General features: G+C 38.8%; 1 protein-coding gene across 1 annotated transcript in view; it reads left to right on the forward strand.

Annotated features, from left to right (window-relative positions):
* Nucleotides 1–26,171, forward strand: part of GREB1L (GREB1 like retinoic acid receptor coactivator) — a 273,408-nt gene that overhangs the window by 143,768 nt on the left and 103,469 nt on the right. The window contains exons 3-5 of the mRNA XM_055126772.1: nt 5,909–6,068; nt 7,996–8,193; nt 20,504–20,680. Coding sequence (XP_054982747.1) covers nt 5,912–6,068; nt 7,996–8,193; nt 20,504–20,680 — 532 coding nt within the window. The 5' untranslated portion in view covers nt 5,909–5,911. The remainder of the gene's footprint in view (nt 1–5,908; nt 6,069–7,995; nt 8,194–20,503; nt 20,681–26,171) is intronic.

Genomic DNA, 26,171 nt, shown 5'->3' on the forward strand with positions numbered 1-26,171 from the left:
CTTAGTTCACAGTCTGGAGAGATGGCTGCAAGCACTTGCTGGGACCCCAAGTAATCTAGCTGGCTCTGATCCCGCTTGTTTTGTGAGCATTTAATTAGTGGTGCAGAAAGAACCTGTCCTGCACACTATCTTTTCTTAGAGATTTCCTTGATAGCACCTGTGTCTGTTAACTCTCAGCAGTTTTTATATAATAAGCACTTTAATATGGCTTTTCTTTTTTGATAATTTCATAGAAATAACAGAAAACATAAAAGCAATGAAATGCAGTTTCATAATGCCCTAATATAAAGTACATGTACATCTATAATAGAAGTCATAAGTTGATTTCTTGTATCTAAAAACCAATTTAGAAAGGCATTTCTCCATTTTCTGTCCTGAAGTTAGATTACTCACACTGACTTTGAGTTGAGTGTTAGGCCATCATGGCTTCTGCAGACTCTTTGAGAATCCAAGGACAGGAAGGCTACTTAGTCGGAGTAGATAATGCTAACCTTTCAGTGATCTTAAATACTATGGTATTAAATGTTAAGAATACTTTTACTGGGGCCAGAAGGATAGTACAACAGTAGGGCACTTGCTTTGTACGAGTCCTACCTGGGTCTGACCCCCAAAACTCTATATGGTCCCCTGAGCCCTGCCAGGAGTGATCTCTAAATTCAGAACAAGGAGTAAGCCCTGAGCACTGCCTGGTGTGGCTCCAAAGCAAAACAAGATAAAACAAAACAAAAAACAATGCTTTTCCTGGGCAGGAGAGATGATTTAAAGGTCTAGAGCACATCCTTTGACTATGGGAGCCCTGGGTTTGATGTCTAGTGCTGTATCCCAAACACTCACTAGTGGGAGTGGCCCTCCCCACTTCTAAAATACTTTGCACTAAAAACACTTCTTCCTTTAAAGCAGAGGTTCGAAGTTTATTTAGATTTTTTTCCCTTTTCAAAAAAAAAAAATTCTCAGTGCCCTGGAAATCTGTCTTAAGTAAACAAACAAAGAAAGCACGTCCACAATTATACCAAAGGCAAAGAACTTGTGCTTCTTGATGTAATTTTAAAAACTATCAAGGAAAAACGTTAATACCCAGTGCTAAAGAATCTGGGGTCAGTTTACTTTTTTTTAACATTATGACTGTCCTTCAAAATAACGCAGACGATATTTTCATTTGGAATAGTCAGTCATTTCTTCTTAAGTTCTTTCCATGGGGGCCACTTGCAGTTCTTGTTGGATTGTATCAGTTTTCTGAGTTGGTGAACCTTGATTGCCATTTTTATGCTGATTCAGTAATTTTATTCAGTACAATATTTATGAGCCCCTGTACATGTGTATCTGTCTTATTATTTCTTGAACTGTAAACAGGGAAGGAATTGAGAGCATGAAATTTTTATGCATAATTATGAACTTCTTTCATGGAGGCAGGTGGAAGAAGAGCATGAAGTTTCCCAAATTGTGTTCAGTGGGCCTGGGGCTATTCTTGATGATGCTTGGTCAGGTACTGCTTGGGTTCATCAATGCGGGAGATACCAGCATACTCAGTGGTGTTTATGGGACCAGGGCGTGTCAGCAATTGAACCTGGGATTCAGCACACCAGGCTTGTGCTCCCTGCCCTTTGACACCTGTCCCTAGATGAGAATTTCTTTATAAAAAGATTTTTTGGAGGCCTATGGATAGGGTCAGTGGGCAAATGTATGATTCACAGGTATGATCCAAGGTAACTCTCTCTCTCTTACTCTCTTTATATATATCTTTATATATACACACATATACATGTACTTATATATGTCATGGCTTTCAATGATAGGAAGCATAACTTGTTGAGCAAGTAATAGACATGAAGAGGCAAGATTTCCAGGTGTATGGTGCTGTGGAGAATGGCTAAAGTTCTGCCTTTTAAGTTACCTTTTTGTTCTCCATGGATAAAAAAAAAATCCCAAACCCTGCAAGTATAAAGTAATTATACTGGTTTGATTGTGAAACAAAGCAAAACAAAGCAGCAATAAATATTTTAAAGGGGGGGAAGAAGGTTGGTGCTGCATATTTCTGTAATTTTCTCCCTTTAGTAAAGAAGGTAGGTAAAATGACTGTTGGAATTACTTAAATATAGAAACTAGGGACACAACATCATTCTCCATCCTTACCCTATTTGGATTATGTATAATTGTTGAAAAATAACTTGTTTTTGAACTTTAGAAAACTTATGTTTTTGGCTTTATTAGTAAGGAGTCTTAGAAGCTTGAGCTCCCCCCCAAAATTTCATTTGACAGACTGTTGATTTTCTTCCATTTAAAAGTTTTAACTGAATGATAAGTTATAGTACAGTAGATAGGGCACACCCAGAGAGCAGAGCCAGGAGTAAGCTCTGAGCAGAGCTGGGTGTGGGGGGAAAAAGAAATTAATTGGGTACCATATGTATATTTTCGGGTATGTACTCTATCAAAGGGGATACTAGCAATTTTTTAAGGGGGGCACACCCCACTATGCTCAGAGCTTACTGCCAGCTCTGCACTCAGGAATTGCTACTGGCTATGCTCAGGGGATCATATGGGATGCTGGATTTTAAATATGGGTAGGCCGAGTATAAGGCAAGCACCCTACCCACTGTACTATCTCTCTAGCCTTGTTTCTAGAAATTTTAATACATACTGTTTCACATAATATGTTATAAGAAAGTTGGTGCTGGAGTGATAGCACAGTGGGTAAGGTGTTTGCCTTGCACATGGCCAACCTGGGTTCGATTCCCAGCATCCTATATGATCCTCCGAGCACCTCAGGAATTACAGGAGTAATTTTAATTCCTGAGTGCAGAGCCAGGAGTATCTCTGTGCAATGCTGGGTGTGACCCAAAAAGAAAAAAAATATATATATATATATTATAAGAAAGCTGCCAAAATAAGATTCTGGCTTTATCTCCAAGTCATAGGAATGTTCACTAAAGCTTTGATGGAAATATCTGTATACTACTTCTGATATGAGGCTTTTATAAATAAAATACTTTAATGAAGTGCTTAATATACATACATATATATATACTGTTTAGCCCAGTCGTTCACAGACATCTAATATCAGAACCTCTTTGTACTTTTAAAATATTGTTAATGACCAGTGACTAAGATGTGGCTCTATAAAAGGATATAGGTCTTGCATGTTTGAGTCCTTAGGTTTGATCCCCAGTACCAACCCGCAAAAAAATTAAAACACTGAAAAATTTTATGAGTATTGTACTTATTATAAAACTAGCATATTTCTAACATTTTAAAATGGACAATATTGGGGCTGGAACGATAGCACAAAGGGTACGGCTTACACGTGGCCAACCCCATTCAATTCCCAGCATCCCATATGGTTCCCCGAGCATTGCCAGGAGTAATTCCTGAGTACATGAGTCAGGAGTGACCCCTGAGCATAACCGGGTGTGACCCAAAAAAGAAAAAAAAGGACAATAATAAGGCCATTATATAGGAAAACAATAATTTATTTTATGAAAAATAACCTTTTTTTCCAAAAAAGTTAGACTAATATGTCAGCGTATCTCTGACAGTTTCAGCCTACTGCAATATTATATATCAGGCAACCTCTGCAGACTTTCAGGGTACATGAAAGAATGAGTATTAACAAATGAAAAATAGCAGGTAACATTGAACAATGATTTGTAAAGACTTTTAGCTTCATTGACCAGACCAGAAAAGATCTCAGCAACCTTGGGCAATACTTAGGAACCGTCCCCAGTTAACAGTCAATAACTTATAGGATGTACATTATTAATATACATGGAAAAAATTTAAGCTGCAAGTACCTTAAAAGCATTAGTGATGAAATATTTGAAAAAGTTTGAAAGAGCATGTCTTCAAGACTTACTCTATTTGTTCCTAAAGGAGTCCAAATAAGTTTGTGATTTAGATGAAGCAAAAGAAGCAATAGTGGAGCTGGAGTGAGGGTACAGTGGGTGGGGAACTTGTGTTGCACACAGCTGACCAGGATTTGATTTCCAGTGCCCCTTATGATCCCCATAGCCTACCGGAAGTGATCTCCAAACATAGAGCCAGAAATAAGCTTTGTACATCACTGGATATCGTCCTTATATCTCCAAAAGATGAAACAATAACATTTTTCCAAATAAATACTAGTAATTCATACATAAGCTATTTGAGGTTTTTTTTGGTTTTGGTTTTTGCTTTTTCGGTCATACCTAGCGATACTCAGGGTTACTCCTGGCTCTGCACACAGGAATTACTCCTGGCGGTGCTCGGAGGACCATATGGGATGCTGGGAATCGAACCCGGGTCTGCCGCGTGCAAGGCAAACGCCCTACCCCCTGTGCTATCGCTCCGGCCCCGGTATTTGAGTTTTAAAATACAACTCTTTCTTTCAGAACTTTGTCAAAAGTATTATCATAGCTTTTTATTTTTCTTCTAAAAAAAGATCCTTTCCTCGGTTGATATCAGTTGTATATAAAGCACTGGTTGAACTCTACAAGAAGAAAACATCCAACCCCATCAAAAAATGGGGCGAAGAAATGAACAGAAACTTTTCCAAGGAAGAGATACGAATGGCCAAAAGGCACATGAAAAAGTGCTCTGCATCACTAATCATCAGAGAGATGCAGATCAAAATGACCATGAGATACCACCTCACACCACAGAGACTAGCACACATCCAAAAGAACAAAAGCAACCGCTGTTGGAGAGGATGTGGGGAGAAAGGGACCCTTCTACACTGCTGGTGGGAATGTCGGCTAGTTCAGCCCTTTTGGAAAACAATATGGACGATTCTCAAAAAACTAGAGGTTGAGCTCCCATTTGACCCAGCAATACCACTGCTGGGAATATATCCCAGAAAAGCCAAAAAGTATAGTCGAAATGACATCTGCACTTACATGTTCATCGCAGCACTGTTTACAATAGTCAGAACCTGGAAAAACCCGAGTGAGTCAGAAAGAGACAGACATAGAAAGATTGTACTCATCTGTGGAATATAGAATAATAGACTAGGAGTCTAATACCCAAGAATAGTAGAAATAAGTACTAGGAGGTTGACTCCATGGCTTGGAGGCTGGTCTCTCATTCTGGGCAACTCAGAGAAGGGAGCACTAAGTAAAATGTGGTCGGAGGTCATGCGGGGGAGGAGTGACGCGTGCCGAATGTAGACTAGAGACTGAACACAATGGCCGCTCAACACCTTTATTACAAACCACAACACCTAATCAGAGAGAGAGAACTAAAGGGAATACCCTGCCATAGTGGCAGTTCGGGGTGGGGGGAGACGAGACTGGGGAGGGTGGGAGGGACCCTAGGTTTACTGGTGGTGGGGAATGGGCACTGGTGAAGGGATGGGTTATCGAACTCTGTATGGGGGAAACATGAGCACAAAAATGTATAAATCTGTAACTGTACCCTCACGTTGATTTACTAATTAAAAATAAACTATTAAAAAAATTTTTTAAAAAAGATCCTTTCCTCAGTTCCCATAGGCTAATAAAATCTCAGTAGATAGGGAGTAATTAGATATTTATTCTGATAGAGTTGTTATGAAGGTAGGGGAGTCCCAAGTTCTGAAAAGGGATTCCTGGCCTTATTGTCACCAGATCAGACTTCACAATTTTGACTTCACAAAATCTTAATTTACTAGTTGATTTACTAGTTGAAGAACCTTGACTTTTTAAAAAATATTATTGGTTGATTATACTCATAGAATCTCTTTAAAAAGATTTGAAAATGACTTTGTATTGTAAAGGTAAAGAACCGAAAGTTATTTTGGTAACAAAAACCTAGAAAGAGCTGTCTTAACAAGAAATATAGGTATAATATGTGTAATTCCTAATGACATCAGCTCTGGTGGTCTTTGAAGTTGTCTAATCCTCTAATTTTATAACTTCTCTCCTTTTTTTTTTTTTTTTTTTGGTCTTTGGTGCTGGTGCAGACCATGGGGAATTCATATGCAGGGCAACTGAAATCTGCTCGGTTTGAGGAAGCTCTCCACAACTCCATAGAAGCCTCTCTCAGATGTAGTAGTGTGGTACCACGGCCAATTTTTTCACAGCTGTACCTGGATCCTGACCAGCATCCTTTCTCATCTACAGGTAAATTCCTCAATCTCACATCTTTATAGATCTCTCTTCTTGTTTCTTTTCTTGGGGTCAGGGGTGGGGGTCCGTACCTAGTGGTGCTCATGGGTTACTCCTGGCTTTGTGCTCAGGTATGACTCCTGGTGGTGCTGGGGGGGACCATATGAGACATCAAAAATCAAACCTGGGTCAGTTACATGCAAGGCAAGAGCCTACTCTATAGTACCTTTTTTTTCAGCCTCCCCTTGACCTCCCTTTTATTTTTTTTTGAAAGAAATATGTTTTTATTTACTACTGCCAGTCTATGAACAGTGCCTGGTACATAGCAGGCAATCAACTAAGATGTGTAGAATTTTTTTTTTACTTAATGAGTCACAGTGAGGGTACAGTTACAGGTTCAAACATTTCATGCTTGTTTTTCCCTCATGCAGTGTTCGGGAGCCCATCCCTCCACCAGTGTCCATTCTCCACCACCAGTGAATCCAGTATCCCTCCTACCCCCCAACACATCCCCCCCATTCCACCCCACCTCTATGGCAGGGCATTCCAATTTTTCTCTCTCTCTGCTTTTGGGTGTTGTGGTCTGCAATAGGGGTATTGAGTGGCCATCATGTTCAGTCACTAGTCCACTTTCAGCGCACATTTCCCTTACCATGTGGGATCTACAATCACAATTTACTTGGTGTTCCCTTCTCCATTTGGTATGACTTTCCCCCAGCGTGTGAGGCCAACTTCCAAGCTATGGAGTCAACCTCCTGGTATTATATACTACTATTATTGGGTATTAGTCTCCTACTCTTATTTTATATTCCACAGATGAGTGCAATCTTTCTATATCTGTCCCTTTCTTTTTTTTTTTTAACGATGAAATCCTTTTATTTATTTATTTATTTATTTTTTGCTTTTTGGGTCACACCTGGCAATGCACAGGGGTTACTCCTGGCTTTGCACTCAGGAATTACCCCTGGTCATGCTCAGGGGACCATATGGGACGCTGGGATTTGAACCCGGGTCGGCCGCGTGCAAGGCAAATGCCTTACCCGCTGTGCTATCTCTCCAGCCCCAATCTGTCCCTTTCTTTCTGACTCATTTCACTTAGCATGATACTTTCCATGTTGATCCACTTATATGCAAAATTCATGACTTCATCTTTTCTAACTGCTGCATAGTATTCCATTGTATAGATGTACCAGAGTTTCTTTAACCAGTCATCTGTTCTTAGGCACTCGGTTTTTTCCAGGTTCTGGCTATTGTAAACAGTGCCGCGATGAACATATAAGTGCAGATGTCATTCCGACTGTACTTTTTTGTTTCTCCAGGGTATATTCCCAGAAGTGGTATTGCTGGATCAAATGGAAGCTCAATTTCTAATTTTTTGAGAAGCGTCCATATTGTTTTCCAAAGGGGCTGGACCAGTCGGCATTCCCACCAGCAGTGTAGGAGGGTCCCTTTCTCCCCACATTCTCTCCAACAGCGGTTGCTTTTGTTCTTTTGGATGTGTGCCATTCTCTGTGGTGTGAGGTGGTATCTCATGGTTGTTTTGATCTGCATCTCCCTGATGATTAGTGATGCAGAGCATTTTTTCATGTACCTTTTAGCCATTCGTATCTCTTCCTTGGAAAAGTTTCTGTTCATTTCTTCGGCGCATTTTCTGATGGGGTTGGATGTTTTCTTCTTGTAGAGTTCAACCAGTGCTTTATATACCCTTGATATCAACCCTTTATCAGATGGGTATTGGGTAAATATCCTTTCCCAATCTGTAGATTGCCTTTGTATTTTGTTGACCTCCCTTTTAAAAGAAGTTGTATTTCCAAGTCTGGAGGCCTCTCAAATAAATTGGGTAAATTAGGTAATGATCAGATGTCTTTCCAAGCTGTGTGCCTTTTATTATCTTTCCATTGCACATTTTCATTAAATGATCTATGGTTATTTGCTTCTACAGATGTAAAACCCAAGGTGGAAGACCTGGACAAAGATTTGGTACACCGCTACACTCAAAATGGAAGCCTGGATTTTTCTAATAACCTGACAGCTAATGAAATGGAAGATGATGAAGATGATGAAGAAATGTCTGATTCAAATAGCCCACCAATTCCCTATTCACAAAAACCTGCCCCAGAAGGGTCTTGCACTACAGATGGTGGGTTTTTCTTTTTAATCCCTCTATTATTACCTGGCTAGTATCTGCTCTTGCATATGATGCTAAAGGCTGAAAACCAGTCATTACAGAAAGAAATGAAGAAGGATTATATTGTCACTCTTATCTCCTGTGACTTCATAGTAGTGGTTTATAAAAAAGACAGGGTTTGGGCCAGAGAGAAAGATAATACAGATAATACAGGTTGCCCTGCAAGGAGGCTAATACAGGTTCGGTTCTTTGAATACAATTTGGTCCCCCAACAACCTCTGGGAGTGACCCCTGAGCACAGAATCACAAGTAAGCTCTGAGCACTGCTGGGAGAGGCCCCAAAATAGCAAGAACAACGAAGACGGGTTTTTTCATTCTGTCTTATAGATAAGAAACTGAGATTCACAGCAGTTGAATGACTTCTTTGAGACTGTATGTGTCTTGGCAAGTTGAGACCCAAGTTGGGGCTTATCCAGGGTACCAGAATGCTATTTTAGGAGTTTTACAGTTTTTTCTCTTTCTGCTTCTTTTTGGTCTACCTCAAAAAGAAAATAGAGGGGCTGAAGCGATAGCACAGCAGGTAGGGAGTTTGCCTTGCACGTGGCCAACCCGGGTTCGACTCCCAGCATCCCATATGGTCCTCTGAGCACTGCCAGGAGTAATTCCTGAGTGCAGAGCCAGGAGTAACCCCTGTGCATCGCCAGGTGTGACCCAAAAAATAAAAAAAAAGAAATATTAAATTTTTTGCATTCTATTTATAGTACTGGTAGGGGGGATTGGTAGAGAGAGTTGCATCTGACCATGCCCAGATGGTGATACTGGCTCAGGGACCAAACTGGGTGTTCAGTATGCAAGTAAGTACCTTACCTCCTGGACTACCTCTCCAACCCCTTTTCTTTTTTTTTTTTTTTTTTTTTTGCTTTTTGGGTCACACCTGGCGATGCACAGGGGTTACTCCTGGCTCTGCACTTAGGAATTACCCCTGGCGGTGCTCAGGGGACCGTATGGGATGCTGGGATTCGAACCCGGGTTGGCTGCGTGCAAGGCAAACGCCCTACCCGCTGTGCTATCGCTCCAGCCCCTCCAACCCCTTTTCTATTTACTTTAAATACTCATGCAGATATTATTTATAGAAAATTTAAATGTACACACTTTGATAACCCCATTTATTTTTGTCAACTACCTTCATCAAATATTTAACCATCCTAAAAAAGTTCTCAATATAGAACATTTTCGGTAGTTCATGGCTTTGATTATATCACAATTTAACTGTATTTTATTCCCTCCACTCAGTGGTACAGTGCTATTTTTTGTCTCAGACTAATTGTGGATTAGTATATGAATTCTACTTTATTAGCCAGAATGTCACTTTTATACTCAGACTGATGAGTCTTTGAGTGATGGTGGTGATGAAAATCTTGGTGGGAGGTGGCAGGGATAAGGAGGGGGTAAAATTTGAGAGCATCCTCCTTACACAGTTTGAAATGGGGTCAGGGATATAGTATAGAAAACCTGTGCTTGACCCCAGTTTGATTCTCTGTACGTCATGGTCTCCTGAGCACTGCAGGGAGTAGCGTTGGTGGTCCCTGGAACACACGAGCTGCACAGCATTCTCCAGTCCGAGCACTGACCCATGGGCCTGTTGGCCGTGTTGAGAGTAGGGCTCCCTGAATTGCACTTGGGAATCTCTCTGGGGAAAAGGAAGAATCAGGAAGGGGAAGGAAGGAAGGAACTCAGCACCTTAGGATGTTGTGACATGTCTTTAACCCCTAACCTATCCTGCACCCCAATTTTCCCTTCCACCTCTATATGCAGCTCCCACTGATCCAGTATTCTCCAAATGTAGTTGTTCTCAGATCCTTACCACCATTCTCTGTCTCTCTACTTTGGGGAAATTTTGTTTTCTCTCGACTTTTCCTTTTCTTAAATCTGATACAGTGCGAAATGAAGGGCTTAGAATGATAGAACAGGGGCTAAGGTTTATGCCTTGCTTAGAACCTACTGAGATTTATTAACTTATTGTTCATTTTGTTTATTTGTTTTTTATTGAGGTGCTGCGATTTACAGGATTTATAATAAGCACCACAGAACCCAAACAGCACTTTCTCCTCCTGAGGCCAGGCCCTCCCATTGAACCACAGCCTGGTTGGTCAAGAGTGGAATCACTTGGGAGATAAAAAGCCAGCAAAAACAAAAATATAACTCCTAATGTGGAGACTTAAATAGTTCCCAAATAGTTCTTCTAACTTGTCTATCAGCTACAGGTTATCTCCAGCAACTAATGCTACTGGTCTTTGAGTTGGGTCTACCTCTAGCACAATCATTCTCTATGCATCTGCTGTCACACATTATCGGTTTCTTTTCCCTAGACTTTATATATCTAGGAAGTCCACCCCACACACACACTAGGGGCTTACAGTCCTTTACTATGGCTACTATGTAAAATTGTATTCATTGTTGCTGGAATAAATCTATGGTGGTAGAATTCACCAGTTAATGGCTAATAGTTGAAATAATGTTTAAAAAGTTGTTGGATTTTCATTGGAAATTTGTTTTATGTAAGGATTAAGTAGAACCAGAGTGAAACGCTTTATAGGATTATTTTGAGACACCAAATTTTATACACACACACACACACACACATCACAAATGGATGAGGGGGGGGGTCCCATATTTCCCGTGCCCAAGGTATATTTTTATTTGATATTTCTGGGGTACTGGCATTGCGGGTAATATTTTAATCAGGTATGGAAAGCTGTTACTTGCCACCAAGATACAAACTCAGTCACCTAGAAGAGAGTAAATATTAAACTATAAAACATCATCACCACTCTGCAGCAATTCTGTAAAGTATAATGGAAGGACAGTAGTTTTTTTTTTATATATATAAATAAAGGGAAAAAATGAGAGGTGCATGTCTTCTGAGAAAAACGAACTATTCCATTTAACAAGACTCAAATTCCAAGACCACCAGAAAGCCAGAAAACCAGAAAGCTATTGTTTGTTCTAAACTTAGATTCCTGCACCAATGATTCAGTTTTTTGTAACCAATTGCATCTTCATTACTTATTTCCTCCTTGAATTCACCTAATTATGGCCAATAAAAATGAAAAGCAAATTTATAATTTCATAGTTCATAATTTCTTTATAGCTTTTTCAATTTGGTTCATTCTAAGGCAGTTTTTGATTCCTCTGTTATTAAAGGTAGACCAACTACAACATTTTTCTTATAAAAATAGCAGCAAAATAGCAGGGCGTTCTAATGGCAGAACTTGTTTCAGCACATTACCTTCTCTTCATGGGAAAGCCTCTGTTTACCTAAGATTTAAAGGAAGGTAAAGCTATTTTTAGAGGCAGTTTAGATAAGCAGATACTTAACACCTGTTGGACGGCTGGGGTTTAAGCATTCAAATGTAAATTTTGGTTGCTAATTTCTTATGTAAATTATTGGAATAGCGTAGGTTCCTACCCTGCTGGGAGGCAGTTGATTATCTGAGGGGTTGAAGGGAAGCAAATTATAGGCTTCCAAATACTGCTTTGATTACTTTAGTTGGTAATCTTTTTTACAACAGCTGTTTCAGTAAATATCTCCTTCCCCCATTTAGATTACTTCTTAACCTTCAAGTTGGAGATAATTGGAGAATGCAAATGTTCTTGTAAAGAGAAAACCTTGACTGTTTTCTTAAGGAAATGCAGATGAAGTTTATAATGAAGGGTCCTCAGCTATTATCCCTTTTTAAAGTTAAAATCATTTGCTGTGGAGTTTTGGTTTTAGGTAACATTTCAGTTTTATTCTCAGAAAACAATACTATTTAAAGTTACCTTTGTCAATTAAGCTCTGTTTGTATGTCCACAACTGGTCTTTCTTTCCTTGCAACAGTAAACAAGCTTAGGTTCTTCCTTAGGGCACCCTCTACCCACCCCCAAGTCTTCTAGTGACCTCTAAAAGATCCTTTCTTTGCAAACTTAGTTCAAATGAAATTAATAATATATGGATGTAGTAAGGGTTTTTTTGCTTTTTAATTGGAAACAACAATCTTAGTTGTTTCTAATTGAGATTTAATATTTGAGCACTATTAGATATGTAATCTCACAATTATAGTGAACAAAAAATAGAACTACATTAGATATTTGAAGCATTTCATTCTGGAAATATTGTTATATTTTATAGCTTCTTTAGTTATCTGATTATTATTTTTTACAAAAACTAACAGCATAAACAACTAAATTAACTTACTGTTCTTTGCATAATGTCTTTCTTGATTGCGGTTCCCTGATGTTTAATTAACTGGTTTGAATGGGAGTTTAGGGGAAACAGCTAATAAATATCATGGCAGAAGGACAGACCCTTAGAAGAGTAGCTGCTGAATTTAGTCACTTTTCCTTGATTTTGCAACCCCTCGAAAGTGGTTGAGTGGTTGAGATCACTGTGAGATCTGTCCTTGAATTGGTTTCTTCCTGACCTTCTTCCTAGACCCCAGCCTTGCTTTCTCTTAAAAAAAAAAATTAATTGAATATCTGTGAGATAGACCATTACAAAGCTGTTCATAATTGGGTTTCAGTCATACAATGATCCAGCACCAGTGCACATTTCCCACCACCAGTGTCCCCTGTTTCCCTACCACCATCCCCCCAAATCTCACCCTCCCTCTATGGGAGGCACTTTCCTTCTTGCTCTCTCTCTCCTTTTCCTTTTGTGCATTATAGTTTACAAAACCGATGCTCAGAGAGCATGGTGTTTATTCAGGGCATTTGGTATTTTTATCAGAAAGCTAAGGCTGGCTGGCGTAGCTTTTCAATTAGGTGGCCGCTTTGGGGTGTGGATGTGACTGCTGAGGCTTCTGTAAGTACAGGGCGGTGTGGAGAGGTAACCCATCCTGACCCCGAGAAAGCCTGGAGATTTCAGTCACAAAACCCACATACCAGATTTTCAGCAGATTATGTCTCTGTGAGATCTGTCCTGAGATGGAGTCATGCCAGAAGCATGACGGTGATTTTGGGTTGTGAAAGCCTTACTTTCTCTGTTCTCTTTTCTCTTAAATTGTTTATGTGGCTTGTGTTGATAAATAATTAGAAGTGAAAAGATAAAAATGGAATATTTAGGGGCTCAGGAGCTAATATAGTACAATGGTTAGAGCAGTAGCCTTGCATGCAGCCAATGCTGTTAGGATCCCCCATGAAGCCCCCCCAGGACTCACCAGAAGTGATCCCTGAGTACAGAACCAGGAGTAAGCCCTGAGCACTGTCAGTACGCCCAAAATAAAACAAACAAAGAAATAGAAGCTTTAAAGTTAGACTGTATTTTTTTGGGTTGTTTTGTTGTTGTTGTTTTTTCTTTTTGGGTCACACCTGGCGATGCACAGGGGTTACTCCTGGCTTTGCACTCAGAAATTACTCCTGGTGGTGCTCAGGGGACCATATGGGATGCTGGGAGTCGAACCCGGCTTGGCGGCGTGCAAGGCAAATGCCCTACCCGCTGTACTATCACTCCAGCCCCCAAAAGTTAGACTGTTTTTAAAAAGTTTTAGAATACAGAAATTGGAATAAATAGTTCCATTTCTCCAAATCTCCTATTTGTAGCTTCTCCTATAAACATCTTAAGCTATTCATCATAATCATCAAATTTCTTTATTTTTGGTTCATCTTCATCTTCATTGGATGGGGAGGGGGCAGTGCCAGGAATTGAACCCTAGATCTTAGCCATACCAGGCAAGTGCTGTACTGCAGAATACATCCTTGGCCCCAGGTTCCTTCATAGTCACCTAATGTCATTTTGCTCTTTCTAAATTCTATCCAGGGCACCACATTTGATTTAGCTGTCACATTTCCTTAGACTCTCTTGAGTGTGACAGATTCTCAGACTTCCCTTGTTTTTAATGACCCTCGTAGTTTTAGAAATAATTGGTAAGCTATATTTAGAAGACTTGTATTGTATTTTTCTGATGTTTTTCTCTTGATTGGACAGAGTTTGGGGAACAAGATTATAGACATAAAGTGTTGTTTTCATTATATTATATCAATACTCTATACTATCAGCAGGACTTATGATTATTGATGTTGAACTCGGTCATCTGGCTAAGGAATTGCTTGCTTCACTCTTTCTCCTGTTGGAAGGGTATGACTCAGTTCACAGTCAAGGAACTGGGAGAGCTATTCCCTGCCCCTTGAGAACAAATAGGCCTAAATTATTTGGAATTCAAATGTCCAGGAAGTAGTCTGTTATTGATTTAGTCTCTTGATTATATTATTTTATATTCAAAGTATTTATTTTATTTTGGGAGCTAAAATAAAATATTTGGTTAGTTGCTCAAACTGTTTTAGTTTTGTCACTTGGCTTAAATACCTCTTCTGCCTCTTCTGGGCACCTTATCGTTGTTTGGAGGGTTTTTATTTTCTTTTGTTTTGTGGCCACACACAGCAATGCTCAGGGCTTAATCCTGCTCTCAGGGATCACTCTTGGCATGATTGGGGGACCATAAGGGGTATTGGGGATCAAAACCATGTCAACCGTGGCAAGGCAAGCTCCTTAGTCACTGCTCTATCTGGTTCCTAGGAATTTTTTTCTAAGACATAAAATAGTATATATATATGTATATATATATATTTTTTTTAATCATCACAGTCATCTCTTGGGGATAAAAATTAAGAGGAGACTAGAAAACAAGCTTTTCAGAATCCAGCTGGTTTTTTTTTAAATACTTAATACTTTTAGCCTCTAGGTGTCCTCATTCATAAATGGGAACTTGTATAAGAACTGTGATGCATAAAACTGTTTGCACATCTTGAGTACACACTATAATTTTCATTATGTCACTGAAGTCATCTTTCTCCTGTAGGGAATCCTGATTTCTTCTCATATTTACGTTGTTATATTCTTGATTCTATTCCCGTTTAGCCCCAAAGTGTAATTTTCCCTGTAATCTCCCCTTTGCTGTAATTTATTTATTGGAGAAAGCTCTCCAGAAATGTTACTCTCTAATTCTAGATAAACTTTGTGGCTTGCAAAAAAGAACATATATTTTAAGGAATCATCAGCAAGTTTGAAATAGGTAGATGTTGACATAATCCATGGCTGATGGACTAGTTGAACAAGTGCCTCCTAATATTTAGCCTGGAAAGTTGGAGGATAGGATTCAGCATAAATCAAAAACTGCTGGTCCATCCTGTATCTGGGGGAAGGTAAAGCATGATATGAATCAAAGAGATGTTAATGAGGATGAAGGAGCATCCAAAAGACCAGTCCCACTGTTTTTTGTGGGGCAATCTCCCAAGTGGTGCTCCAGGAGGCCTGGATGCCCCTCCCAGGGATAAGCTGGACAGTATTGGACGCAAGCACCTTACCCCTTGTACATATTTTCCTGCTTCTGAGTCCCACTGTTTTTGCTCTCTAGCCATCTCAAGCTTAATAGTTCCTAGTTCCATATCAGAGAGGCTAAAGTAAATTAACAATTCTCAGATCTCTCATAATCGTATATATGTATTTGGATCCCTTGAAATTCAAACAGTAAGTCTGTTATTACTTACTTTGTGGTAGAGAAGTGATATAAAGTGGATAGTATTATGGGCCAGTATATCAATATACTTTTTGATGCTATCCATATAAGAAGAAATTTTTTCTATATCTTATACAGAGATTGCTATTTAAGTTACATAAAATTAATTTTTGTCTAAAAACACATGTTTTGTTTTCTTTTAAAAATAAAGTATACTGGGGCTGGAGCGATAGCACAGCGGGCAGGGCGTTTGCCTTGCACGCGGCCGACCCGAGTTCGAATCCCAGCATCCCATATGGTCCCCTGAGCACCGCCAGGGGTAATTCCTGCGTGCAGAGCCAGGAGTAACTCCTGTGCATCGCCAGGTGTGACCCAAAAAGCAAAAAATAAATTAATTAATTAAATAAGTAAATAAAGTATACTGGGTCAGAGTGATAGTACAGTGTGTAGAGCACTTGCCTTGCACATAGCCAACCTGAGTTCAATCCCAGCATCCCATATGATCCCTGAACACCCTCAGCCAGGAGTGAGCCAGTGGAGCAAAACCACAAATATCATTTATTATTAATTTCTCTGCAAATTACACTGCTTTGTGGATGTTTGGTTGGGGAGGTTTGTTTTGTTTTGTTTTGTTGGCCATAGCTTATGAGCAATGGGATGACAGTGATACAGTGATACCTGATATTTCTCAGGGTTTACTCTTGACTTTGCATTCAGAGATCCCTCCTGGTGGGTTCAGGGGACCATATGGGCATAGAACCTGGGTTAACCACATATGAGGCAAGCACTGTACTCTTTGTTCTATCTTACCCGCCCAGCAAATAACAATGCTGCTGAGAGAGATAGTCTTCTTCTACCGTGAAAGCCAAATTAAAATAGAGTCACCAAATTGTTGTTTAATCATTGTTTTCTGAGGAGTTCTATAAGTACATGTTGCATTTGACATAGTCTTCCTCATTCATTGACAGGGGGCTGCAGGTACTTGCTGTGGTGTTTGTACACTTGGTCGTGGTTCTCATTATGGATTGCATGATTATTTAGTCTTATTTAATGAACAATGTGTAGGTTTAATCTTTCATATCAAGCAAGGAAATTCCTTAGTCACTTTATATAACACTATTGTTTCTATTTTTGCTTGGGACTATGCTGATGCTCAGGGCTTATTCCTGGTTCTGCACTCAGAAATTATTCCTGGTTATGTTTGGGGGACCATGTAGGATGCCGGGGACCAAACCTGAGTTGGCTGTGTGCAAGGCAAGCTCCCTACCTGCTGTGCTATTATTCCAACCCACTATTTATTAATGCAATCAGTAGTCCCTAAGTTTTCCATTATTAATCAACAGCTATTTATGGGTATAATTAGGAAATGATATATATGACTGATAATAAAAACTGCTTAAAAACTAATTGTCAAACTGCATGTTGATAGTGGTTTAGCTGAGTGAATCCTGTGCTTATCCGTCTGTATTCATTATCCTTACATGTATAGGATACAAGGGCCTCAGAATATTGTTTTGAAAATAGGATATCAGAGGACCAGGGAGTTAACAAGAAGTGGATATATCTAGCATATGTGAGGCCCTGAATTTGACCTCCAGGGTTTTATTAATTAGCTTTCATTACCTGGTGTGGTCTGGTGGCCCTTAAGCATTGCTATGAATGATCCCTATGAAAAATGACGGACTGGAGTAATAGTACAGTCGGTTAGGGTGCTTTTGTGGGACACAATCCACCTGGGTTCAATTCCTGGCACCATATATTGTCTTGTTTGTCCCACCAGGAGTGATCCTTGAGTGTAGCAGAGCCAGAAGTAAGCCCTGAGCTACTGGATATGGCCCCCAAAACAAAAATGAAAAAAGGAATATAAGAACGTTTATTAGCTTTTACAAATTGGTACTGATGTCTGTTCAGATTTCACTTATGAATCCCAAGTATACTGCAATATCTTTATGAACTCTCTGGGATTTTGGAAACTCACATTGAAATGTTAGAGCCAGTGATTTTGATATGTAGCACTAATGGAGACCAGGAGATAACTGGAAGGGAAAGAAGGAGGAAGGGGGGGAAGGATAGAGACAGGGAAAAACTAAGATGAAGAAAAAATATGTATAACACTGATGGCCTTAAAAAGCTTATAATAATTTATAAATTTATATGTACTGGATTTTACTTATTGTATGCTTCCAATATAGCATGAATAGAGGTTGTAGAGAGCTTGTATTACTACTTCTAGTGACAGCTCTCCCAACTACCCAATTTTATAATAGGCAATCATGAACAACTTATCTCCTTTTGGGAAAACATTTTCCTGCTTATATGAAGATAATTAATAGTTATCTTGATTTTTAAAGTAGTGAATTCCCCTTATAGGTTTTAAAATGCCTCCTGGATTTAGTATTTTATTGGTTTGCCTATTTCTTGTTGCTTTATTTTTTAGATATAGTATTTTAGAACTTGGTGAGAAAGTCTGTGTTTATCCATCATGATTTTGACTCTGGATTATTACTGATCTTAGTTTTCCTTTTAATTCAAATTAAGAGTTCAATTTTGTCTATTTTTATTTAACAATCTTCACATGTCTTGCATCATTGGATTCACTAATTTTGGGAAAGTTCTTTAATCTTTCAGTACCTCAATTTTTTTTTAAAAAAAAGAGATAATAGTACCTACCTAGAGTTGAAAGAATTAAATAGAATAATCTAGAAAGTGGTTTAGCTCTATATCTGGGTTGTGTTAAGTACTTTTTAATTTTTAAACTGTCATTGGTATCATAACCATCATTTCCCAACTTTTATCCTGTGAGTCTTGTCCCTAAGTGGGGGTGTATAAATGACTATTTTTCAAGTAAATATAGATGATATTGTGAGTAAAATATTGTTCAGGGGTTGGAGAGATAAAGCAGCAGTTAGAGCGTTTGCCTTGCATGAGGCCAACCCAAGTTTGATCCCCTGCATCCCATATGGTCCCCCAAGCATCAGCAGAAGTAATTGCTGAGTGCAGAGCCAGGAGTAATCCCTGAGCATTGTCAGGTGGGCCAAGAAACAACCCCCAAAACTGTCATTCATTTATAGTTAAAGAATTAATAACTTGATAGCAAAGCGGGTAGGGAGTTTGCCTTGCACTCGACTGACCTGGGTTCGATTCCTCAGCCCCTCTCAGAGAGCCCGGCAAGCTACCGAGAGTATCTTGCCTGCACGGCAGAGCCTGGCAAGCTACCCGTGGCATATTTGATATGCCAAAAACAGTAACAAGTCTCACAATGGAGACATTACTGGTGCCCACTCGAGCAAATCGATGAGTAATGGGATGAGAGAGACAATGAATTTTATCAGTTATGAACAATAAAAAAATTTTAATTTCAAGGTCAAGAAGGGATCTTCCAGCACGAAATGGTTGAATCCAATTGTCTTTATAATTTTAAACTAGTTGATTTTTTTTGGGGGGGTCACACCCGGCAATGCACAAGGATTACTCCTGGCTCATGCACTCAGGAATTACTCCTGGCAGTGCTCTGGGGACCATATGGGATGCTGGGAATTGAATCTGGGTCGGCCGTGTGCAAGACAAATGCCCTATCTGCTGTGCTATCACTCCAGCCCACTAGTTGATTTTTTAAAAATGTTATCTGCGTTTCAGTTTTAATGATCCTAGTAATATAGATGATTATATGCATCACAGCCTCTTACAATGTTTGAATGTGGTTTTCTCTTGTTCCTCATATACTAACTTTGCCATTCAATTGTTTGTTGGTATTTGCTTAATATAGCACTGTAGCACTGTCATCCCCATCCACGTTGTTCTTCGATTTTGCTTGAGCGGGCACCAGTAACGTCTCCATTGTGAGACTTGTTACTATTTTTGTGCTTAATCACTGTATCACTGTCATTCCTTTGCTCATCAATTTGCTAGAGTGGGCATCAGTAACGTCTCCATTGTGAGATTTGTTGTTACTGTTTTTGGCACATTGGATAAGCCATGCATGGGTAGCTTGCCAGGATTTGCCATGAGGGCAGGATAGTCTTGGTAGCTTGCCAGGCTCAAACATAAAAAATATTAATTGACTCTGGAATAATCTAGTATGTTTCCTTCTTGGTATATGGTAGTCTGTTTGTATGTGAAGAATTGGATGTCTTCCCTTTTCTTCCACAACTCCCTGAAATTGTATTTATCATGCTTTTATTCACCGTTTTAGTTGTAAGTGGGAGAAACCCAGCTCAGGCTACCTTAAAGAAAATGAAGAAGTTACTCGGAAATTTCCAAAGGAAATAATTTCAGACCATATCTTGGCAAAGAAAGATACAGCTTGGCTTCAAGGATCAAAACATAGCCATAGCATTCTCTCTCAGTGTCTCTGGCAGACTTCTCACACAGGGCAAGAAGCAGCTGCCGCATAGCAGATGCAACCATCCTTTCTCTGGTTCTGTGTTCAGAATTCTGAGGGAGAAAGCTGTGATTTTCCAGGTTTAGTTAATCAATAAGGTTCCCATTTTGGGCTGTTGAGATATTACAGGAGCTACATTTACCTTGCATGCAGCTAGTTTGATCCCTGGGGCTACCATGTTCCTCCCAAGCATAGAAAAAAACTATAGGGACCATTGAGGGCTGAAGAGATAGTACAGCAGGTAGGGCACTTGCCTTGCACAAGATTGGCCTGGGCTGTATCCCAGCATCCCATATGGTCCCCTGAGCACCACCAGGAGTAATTCCTGAGTGCAGAGCCAGGAGTCACCCCTGAGCATCACCAAATGATTCCAAAACAAACAGCAAATGGATATTAAGGAGTCATCATCTTTTAAACATCTCACTGTGTCCTTCTTATTGGGTTTTAGGTTTTTGTCAAGCAGGAAAGGATTTGCGTTTGGTATCACTATGTATGGAACAAATTGACATCCCAGCAGGATTCCTTCTGGTTGGGGCCAAGTCTCCCAATCTTCCTGAACATATCCTAGTATGTGCTGTAGACAAACGCTTTCTACCAGATGATCATGGGAAAAATGCACTTTTAGGTAAGTATTTTATGCCTATAAAATTCCTTCCAAGATAATGGAGTACAAATATAAGTTTATTTTAAATTAGCACAGAATTTAGTTTAATTGGGTGGGTGGCCATGGAGGACCTCCCAGCTGGGCTTGGGAGCTCAGTGGCCACTCACTCCCCAGGATACTGGCACAGGCAGTTACGGAATTGGCCAAGAGCCTGGGTCTGGGATATGGTGCAGCTTGGCCTGGTAGTACAGGGACCACCAAAGCTACCCAGGGGTGCTCGGGAACTGTGCAGAGATTGAACATGCAGTGCATTCATTCCAGCCCTTTGAATTCTTTCCCTGACATTCCCTATTCTTTTTTTTTAAGTTTTGGGGCCTCATCTGGCAATGCTCTGGGGCTAGGACTCATGGGCTAATCATGGCTTGGTGATTGGGAGTTGCTCCCACAGTGCTCAGGGGACCATGCAGTGCTGGAGATCAGACCTGCATGCCCACATGCAAAACATGGGCTCCAACCCTTTGAGCTCTCTTCCCAGACAGAATTTTTTTAAGTCAGAGACTGAATTGAGTATAATATATATTAGTCAAGTATGAAACTTTTTTTCTTTTGTAACTTCTTGAAAAATAGCTGTTATTTCTTTTCATTTTCAAAACACTTGCTCTAGACCAAGGGAAATAGCTCAGAAATTTAAAGAAAAACGTGCTTGGAGACCCATATTTGATTCTCACTACCTCGTGGTACCTGGAGGCCCTCCAGAAGAAACTTCAGAGAAACATGTCAGGAGTAGCTCCAGCATCGGTGGGTGTGCTCCAAAACCCAAATGAGATCAACCAAAGATACTTGCCTTAACAAAGGAGTTGTTGGGGCCTGAGCAATAGTACAGTGGGTGGAGCACTTTGCCTTGCACATGGCCCCAGCATCCCAGATAGTCTCCCAAACCCTCAGGAATGATTCCTGAGCACAGGCAGGTATATTTCATGAGTACCTCCAGGTGGTCCAAAAGCAAAGCAAACAAAAATAGAAACTTTTTAAAAGAAGAGATTTTTTTTCTTAAATCAAGAGATTTATTAAAAATGAATATTTTACAAAATAAAGTAGAATTCATTCTTTATAGAGTCATAATAGATCAGATTCCAATGTTCTAAACTCCCGTCAACTGTGAATTATCCACTTTTATATTATCTGCAGTTTTTTCATAGCATGTATTATTCTTAATATAATTGATGTGATTCTCATTTTACATTTAGCGTGAGTTTATCCAAAATAAACATAGGATACATGTGTTATCCCAAATATATAATTAATCTCAGGATTGTATTTCTGGTATTAACTTGAGCTTTGGCCATTTTACACAGCATAGTTTCCCTATATTATAAAAAAATAAATTTATTTTTGTTCTTTTTAATAACTAAAAATAAGGGAGTACATGATGTATATTGACTTGAGGCTACTGTACTTTATAGTTTTTGTTTCTCAGAATATCATTTTACTATAAAAAAACAATTAGAATATTTTGGTGAGTGCAGGGATAATACCAGGCTTGGTCACATGCAAAACAAGTTCCTTAACCTCTGTAATATTTCTCTGGCTCCAAATAGAAATCTTGGTATAGCTTTGAGTATAAAAAAAGAAATGTGATAATTCAGTATTGTATTGTTTGTCTGGTTTGATATATTATTCCTACTTTCTAATTTCACCAGAAAGTCTAGAAGTAAATAAGTCAATATGTTGAGTCAGATTACTACCCTGCATAGGCATTCTAAAGCTTTCTTTAAAAACAGGAGAGATAGTACAGTGGGTAGGATGCTTGTCTTGCTTGTGGGCACCCTGGATTCAATGTCCAGCATCCCATATGGACCCTTGAGCCTGCCAGAAGTGACTCCTAAGTGCAAATCGAGGAGTAACCCCTGAGTATTGCAAGGTATAGCCCTCAAAACCAAGATAAATAAAAATTTTTTTTTAAAAAAAGGCTTCCTTAAAATACATTTCAAAGGTCTCTTGATTCATAGCAATGGTATTGGCAATTTTCATTTTTCTTAAGACTCGTAAAAATGTTTGATTTTTTTTGATAAAATTGAGCAGATGGTTTAAAACAGAAACCTAATGGTCAAGTTTATGTATTGAATTAAATTAGCAAAGATAGAACAAGTATTTGTTCATTTTTTTGTGAGTATTTATTCAAAAATATACCATGTGACTGAAATCATGCTAGACTATGAAGACAAAAAAATTATAACACAGCCATTTTTTTCCATCACAGAGCTAACAACAGTTGTGTTAGAACAGCTTTGGGGATCTTTTCAGCATTTGAAAGCTTCATAGCTTCATTGAATGGAATATTTCATATATGACTTTATCACAGATCTAGCCATATCTCTCATAATGTCTTTTTTGCTCAGTGATTTCTCATGACTGAAAAAATACCCCTAGAATATGCCATAGAAAGAAAAACTAATACCATCAGAATAATGTATTTTAAAATTCTGTGTAATCTAGAATATGAATCTATAGATGTTGAACATTGGAATTGGAACTGAGTGTAAATCCCAGATTTGTCACTTTGTTCAGGATTTGTGACTTGGGTAAGAACTTGGGCAAACTTCTTATCCTCTTGAAGTCTAGATTCACACATATGTATACACATGTGTATACATATATGCATATGTGTATATAAACACATATGTACATATGCATGTATATGTGCGTATGCACAAAATGCTAGCCTTGCAGCTTATAAAGATCATAGGAGATGCTTGTTCTAAGACATTCCTCTGTCATAGTGCCTACACATAATACTTGTTCATTAAATGGTTAGTAGTTATTCTACCATTCTGTCATATCATTAAATATTTTTGTTTGTTTTTGGTTCACATCTGGTGGTGCTCCAGGGCTACCCCCAGCCTGGCTCTTGGGGCATCACTCTGAGTGATGTTCAGGGGACCATGTGGAACCAGGTATCAACCCTGAGCCTTGCACCTGCAAAGCACTCTAACACTTTAAGCTTCTCTATCCCATAAATATTCTTATAATCTTGAATCTTTAATTTTATGTAGCCTTGTAAATGTAAATATATATACACACACATATATATGTACAATCAGCATTCTTAAAATTAAGTTAAACCAACCATTCTTAAAATTCAAAGTGTTATGCAATAATGTCAGGGTTTTTTTCCTTAAACTATTGCACTGTTGGTCCAGGATCAACCCCCAGCACTACATGGGCCCCTAAGCAGAGCCAGAAGCTACAATCGAGCAACTCCCTGGAAGTAGCCCCTGAACACCATTGGTCTGATCCCCAAACAAAATTACATTGTTGAGGTTTTAATATATTTAACACTGTATTGTCCAAAATTTAATTATCACTCAACACTTCTTACATACTATGGGTTAGTGTGCATTAATAATAGAGTAAGGATAATTATGAAATTCAAATATTCAAAACTCCCTGTGGACTTCGATATCAATTTCTCTAAATTTTTATATAAATTGTGCAGATTCCAAAGACTGAGGGAATTGATTAAAAATATATTGATCCAGTTGGCAGTGCATATACCCCAAATCTACCATGCAGTTGGAAGACTTGACTGCCAGAAAAACTAGAAAGGTAATTTGGTGTAAGAGGTATATAATTTGTTGTGATGCTGACAGCAAGAAATTTGCTCAGGTGAAATCTCTATTTGAACTAAGACTAAAATTAAATTAATGCTCTAATTTATTTTTTTAAACTTTAAAAAACGCTAAAAATTTTTTTAACCAGAGTTACTCCCGATTCTGTAAATCATTCCTGGGGGCCATATGGGATGCTGGTATTGAACCCGGGTCACTTGTATGCAAGGCAAGCATCTTCCCTGCTGCACTCTCTCCAGCCCCACATCATACTTTTTAAAAATGAACTGCAGTTTTGTAACTTCAGTATAATAAATCATTAGTGTAATGGGAAGTTTGTCTTTGAAGATTATTCAGATGCATTGCTTTTTGCACCCTTCTTACACTCTCCCTTTTTACTTCACAGTGTAGGAAGGAAACTATAAATTCCAACTCAGTAATAGGGCAACTTTAATTCTCAGACCAATCTTAAACAATTATGCTTTAGGTAACATGGTCTCAATAGTGTCAACATTTAGAGTTTTTTGTAAACTTGGGGACCACATTTAGAGGTGCTCAGAATTTACTCCAGGCTCTGTGCTCAGGGGCCACTCCTGGTGATGGTTGGAGGACCAACCAAATGTTGTGCTAGGGATTGAACTGAGTTGGCCATGTGGAAGGAAAGTACCTTAAACCCTGTACTGTCTCTCTGGCCCCATTTGTGGTTTTTATGCATGAAAGTACCCCATATCCTCCACCAATGTTTCTTATATTACTTCTACTTTCAACTCTCACCCACACACACACACACCCAGTACTTGTGAATCTTTGGTTTGTAGTCCAAGGCCAAGGGTTTGTCATTGTTGATACTATTTCCTTGTCTTGCCCACTATTTACTACAGATAAGTAAAAGCATGAGCTATTTGTCCTCCTTCAGACCTATTTCATTTAACATGACATTCTCCAGATCTATCCATGTTGCAGAAAACTGCATTATTTCATCTTTTATTATAGCTTCATTGTACATGTACCACAGCTATCATTGGACATTTGAGTTGTTTCCATATCATGGCTATTATACTAAACACAGAAATGAACATACATTCACACTAATTTCTAATTAACTAGTTGGACCTATCAAATAAGTTATATATGGGTGCACTTGCTTATTTAACCTTTTGGGTGAAAAGTTTTTACTGATTTTTTTCTATGTTTTGGTTGTGTTCAATATGTATCACCAACCAGGTAATTTTTCATTGCTACATGATTTACATGAGAATTTAAATCCCATGAAGATAGTAGTTTGGGCTGTATTGTTTAGAGCTAATGGCCTGCTAATGAAGCAATGCTTAACACATAGTACAGTACAAATATTTATTGGATGGGTGGATGGGTGGATGGATGCATGGATTCATGGTGGGTGGATGGCTTTAGTAACTTGATGAACTACGCAGTCATTGACAATTATTTTCTTTGATCTAGAACTCTAATATATTGGCCAGTAACCAAATGCTTTCAAATACAGTCCAGCTCTGAATATATTTTTAATAATTTATTACATTTTTAATGTTCATGTTTACAGATAGGAAGAATAATTAACTAATTTAAGTGGAATTGTCAGGTTTTTAATTGACCAGCACTTATGACTACTTAAGCATTCATGGCTTTTTATCCAGTGTTTATTAACAATACCTGGCATATTTTTAGATTTACAATCCATGATTATTGAATAAATAATAATCATTGAACTTCCCATTCCTCAGTGCTCTGTTTATTAAAGAGAACTGAGAAATTGATTTTCAAGCAAGGCATGGTCTCTTATCTGCTTTGCCTTCTTCATTTCTTGTCCCTATGTCCCTGCTCTAGCAGGTCACTTAAAATTTTCTTTTGTTTGATTAGACTTCGTGAGGGGATTTGTTTGACTA

This window comes from Sorex araneus, chromosome 2 (assembly GCF_027595985.1).
Source record: "Sorex araneus isolate mSorAra2 chromosome 2, mSorAra2.pri, whole genome shotgun sequence".
Taxonomy (NCBI): Eukaryota; Metazoa; Chordata; class Mammalia; order Eulipotyphla; family Soricidae; genus Sorex; species Sorex araneus.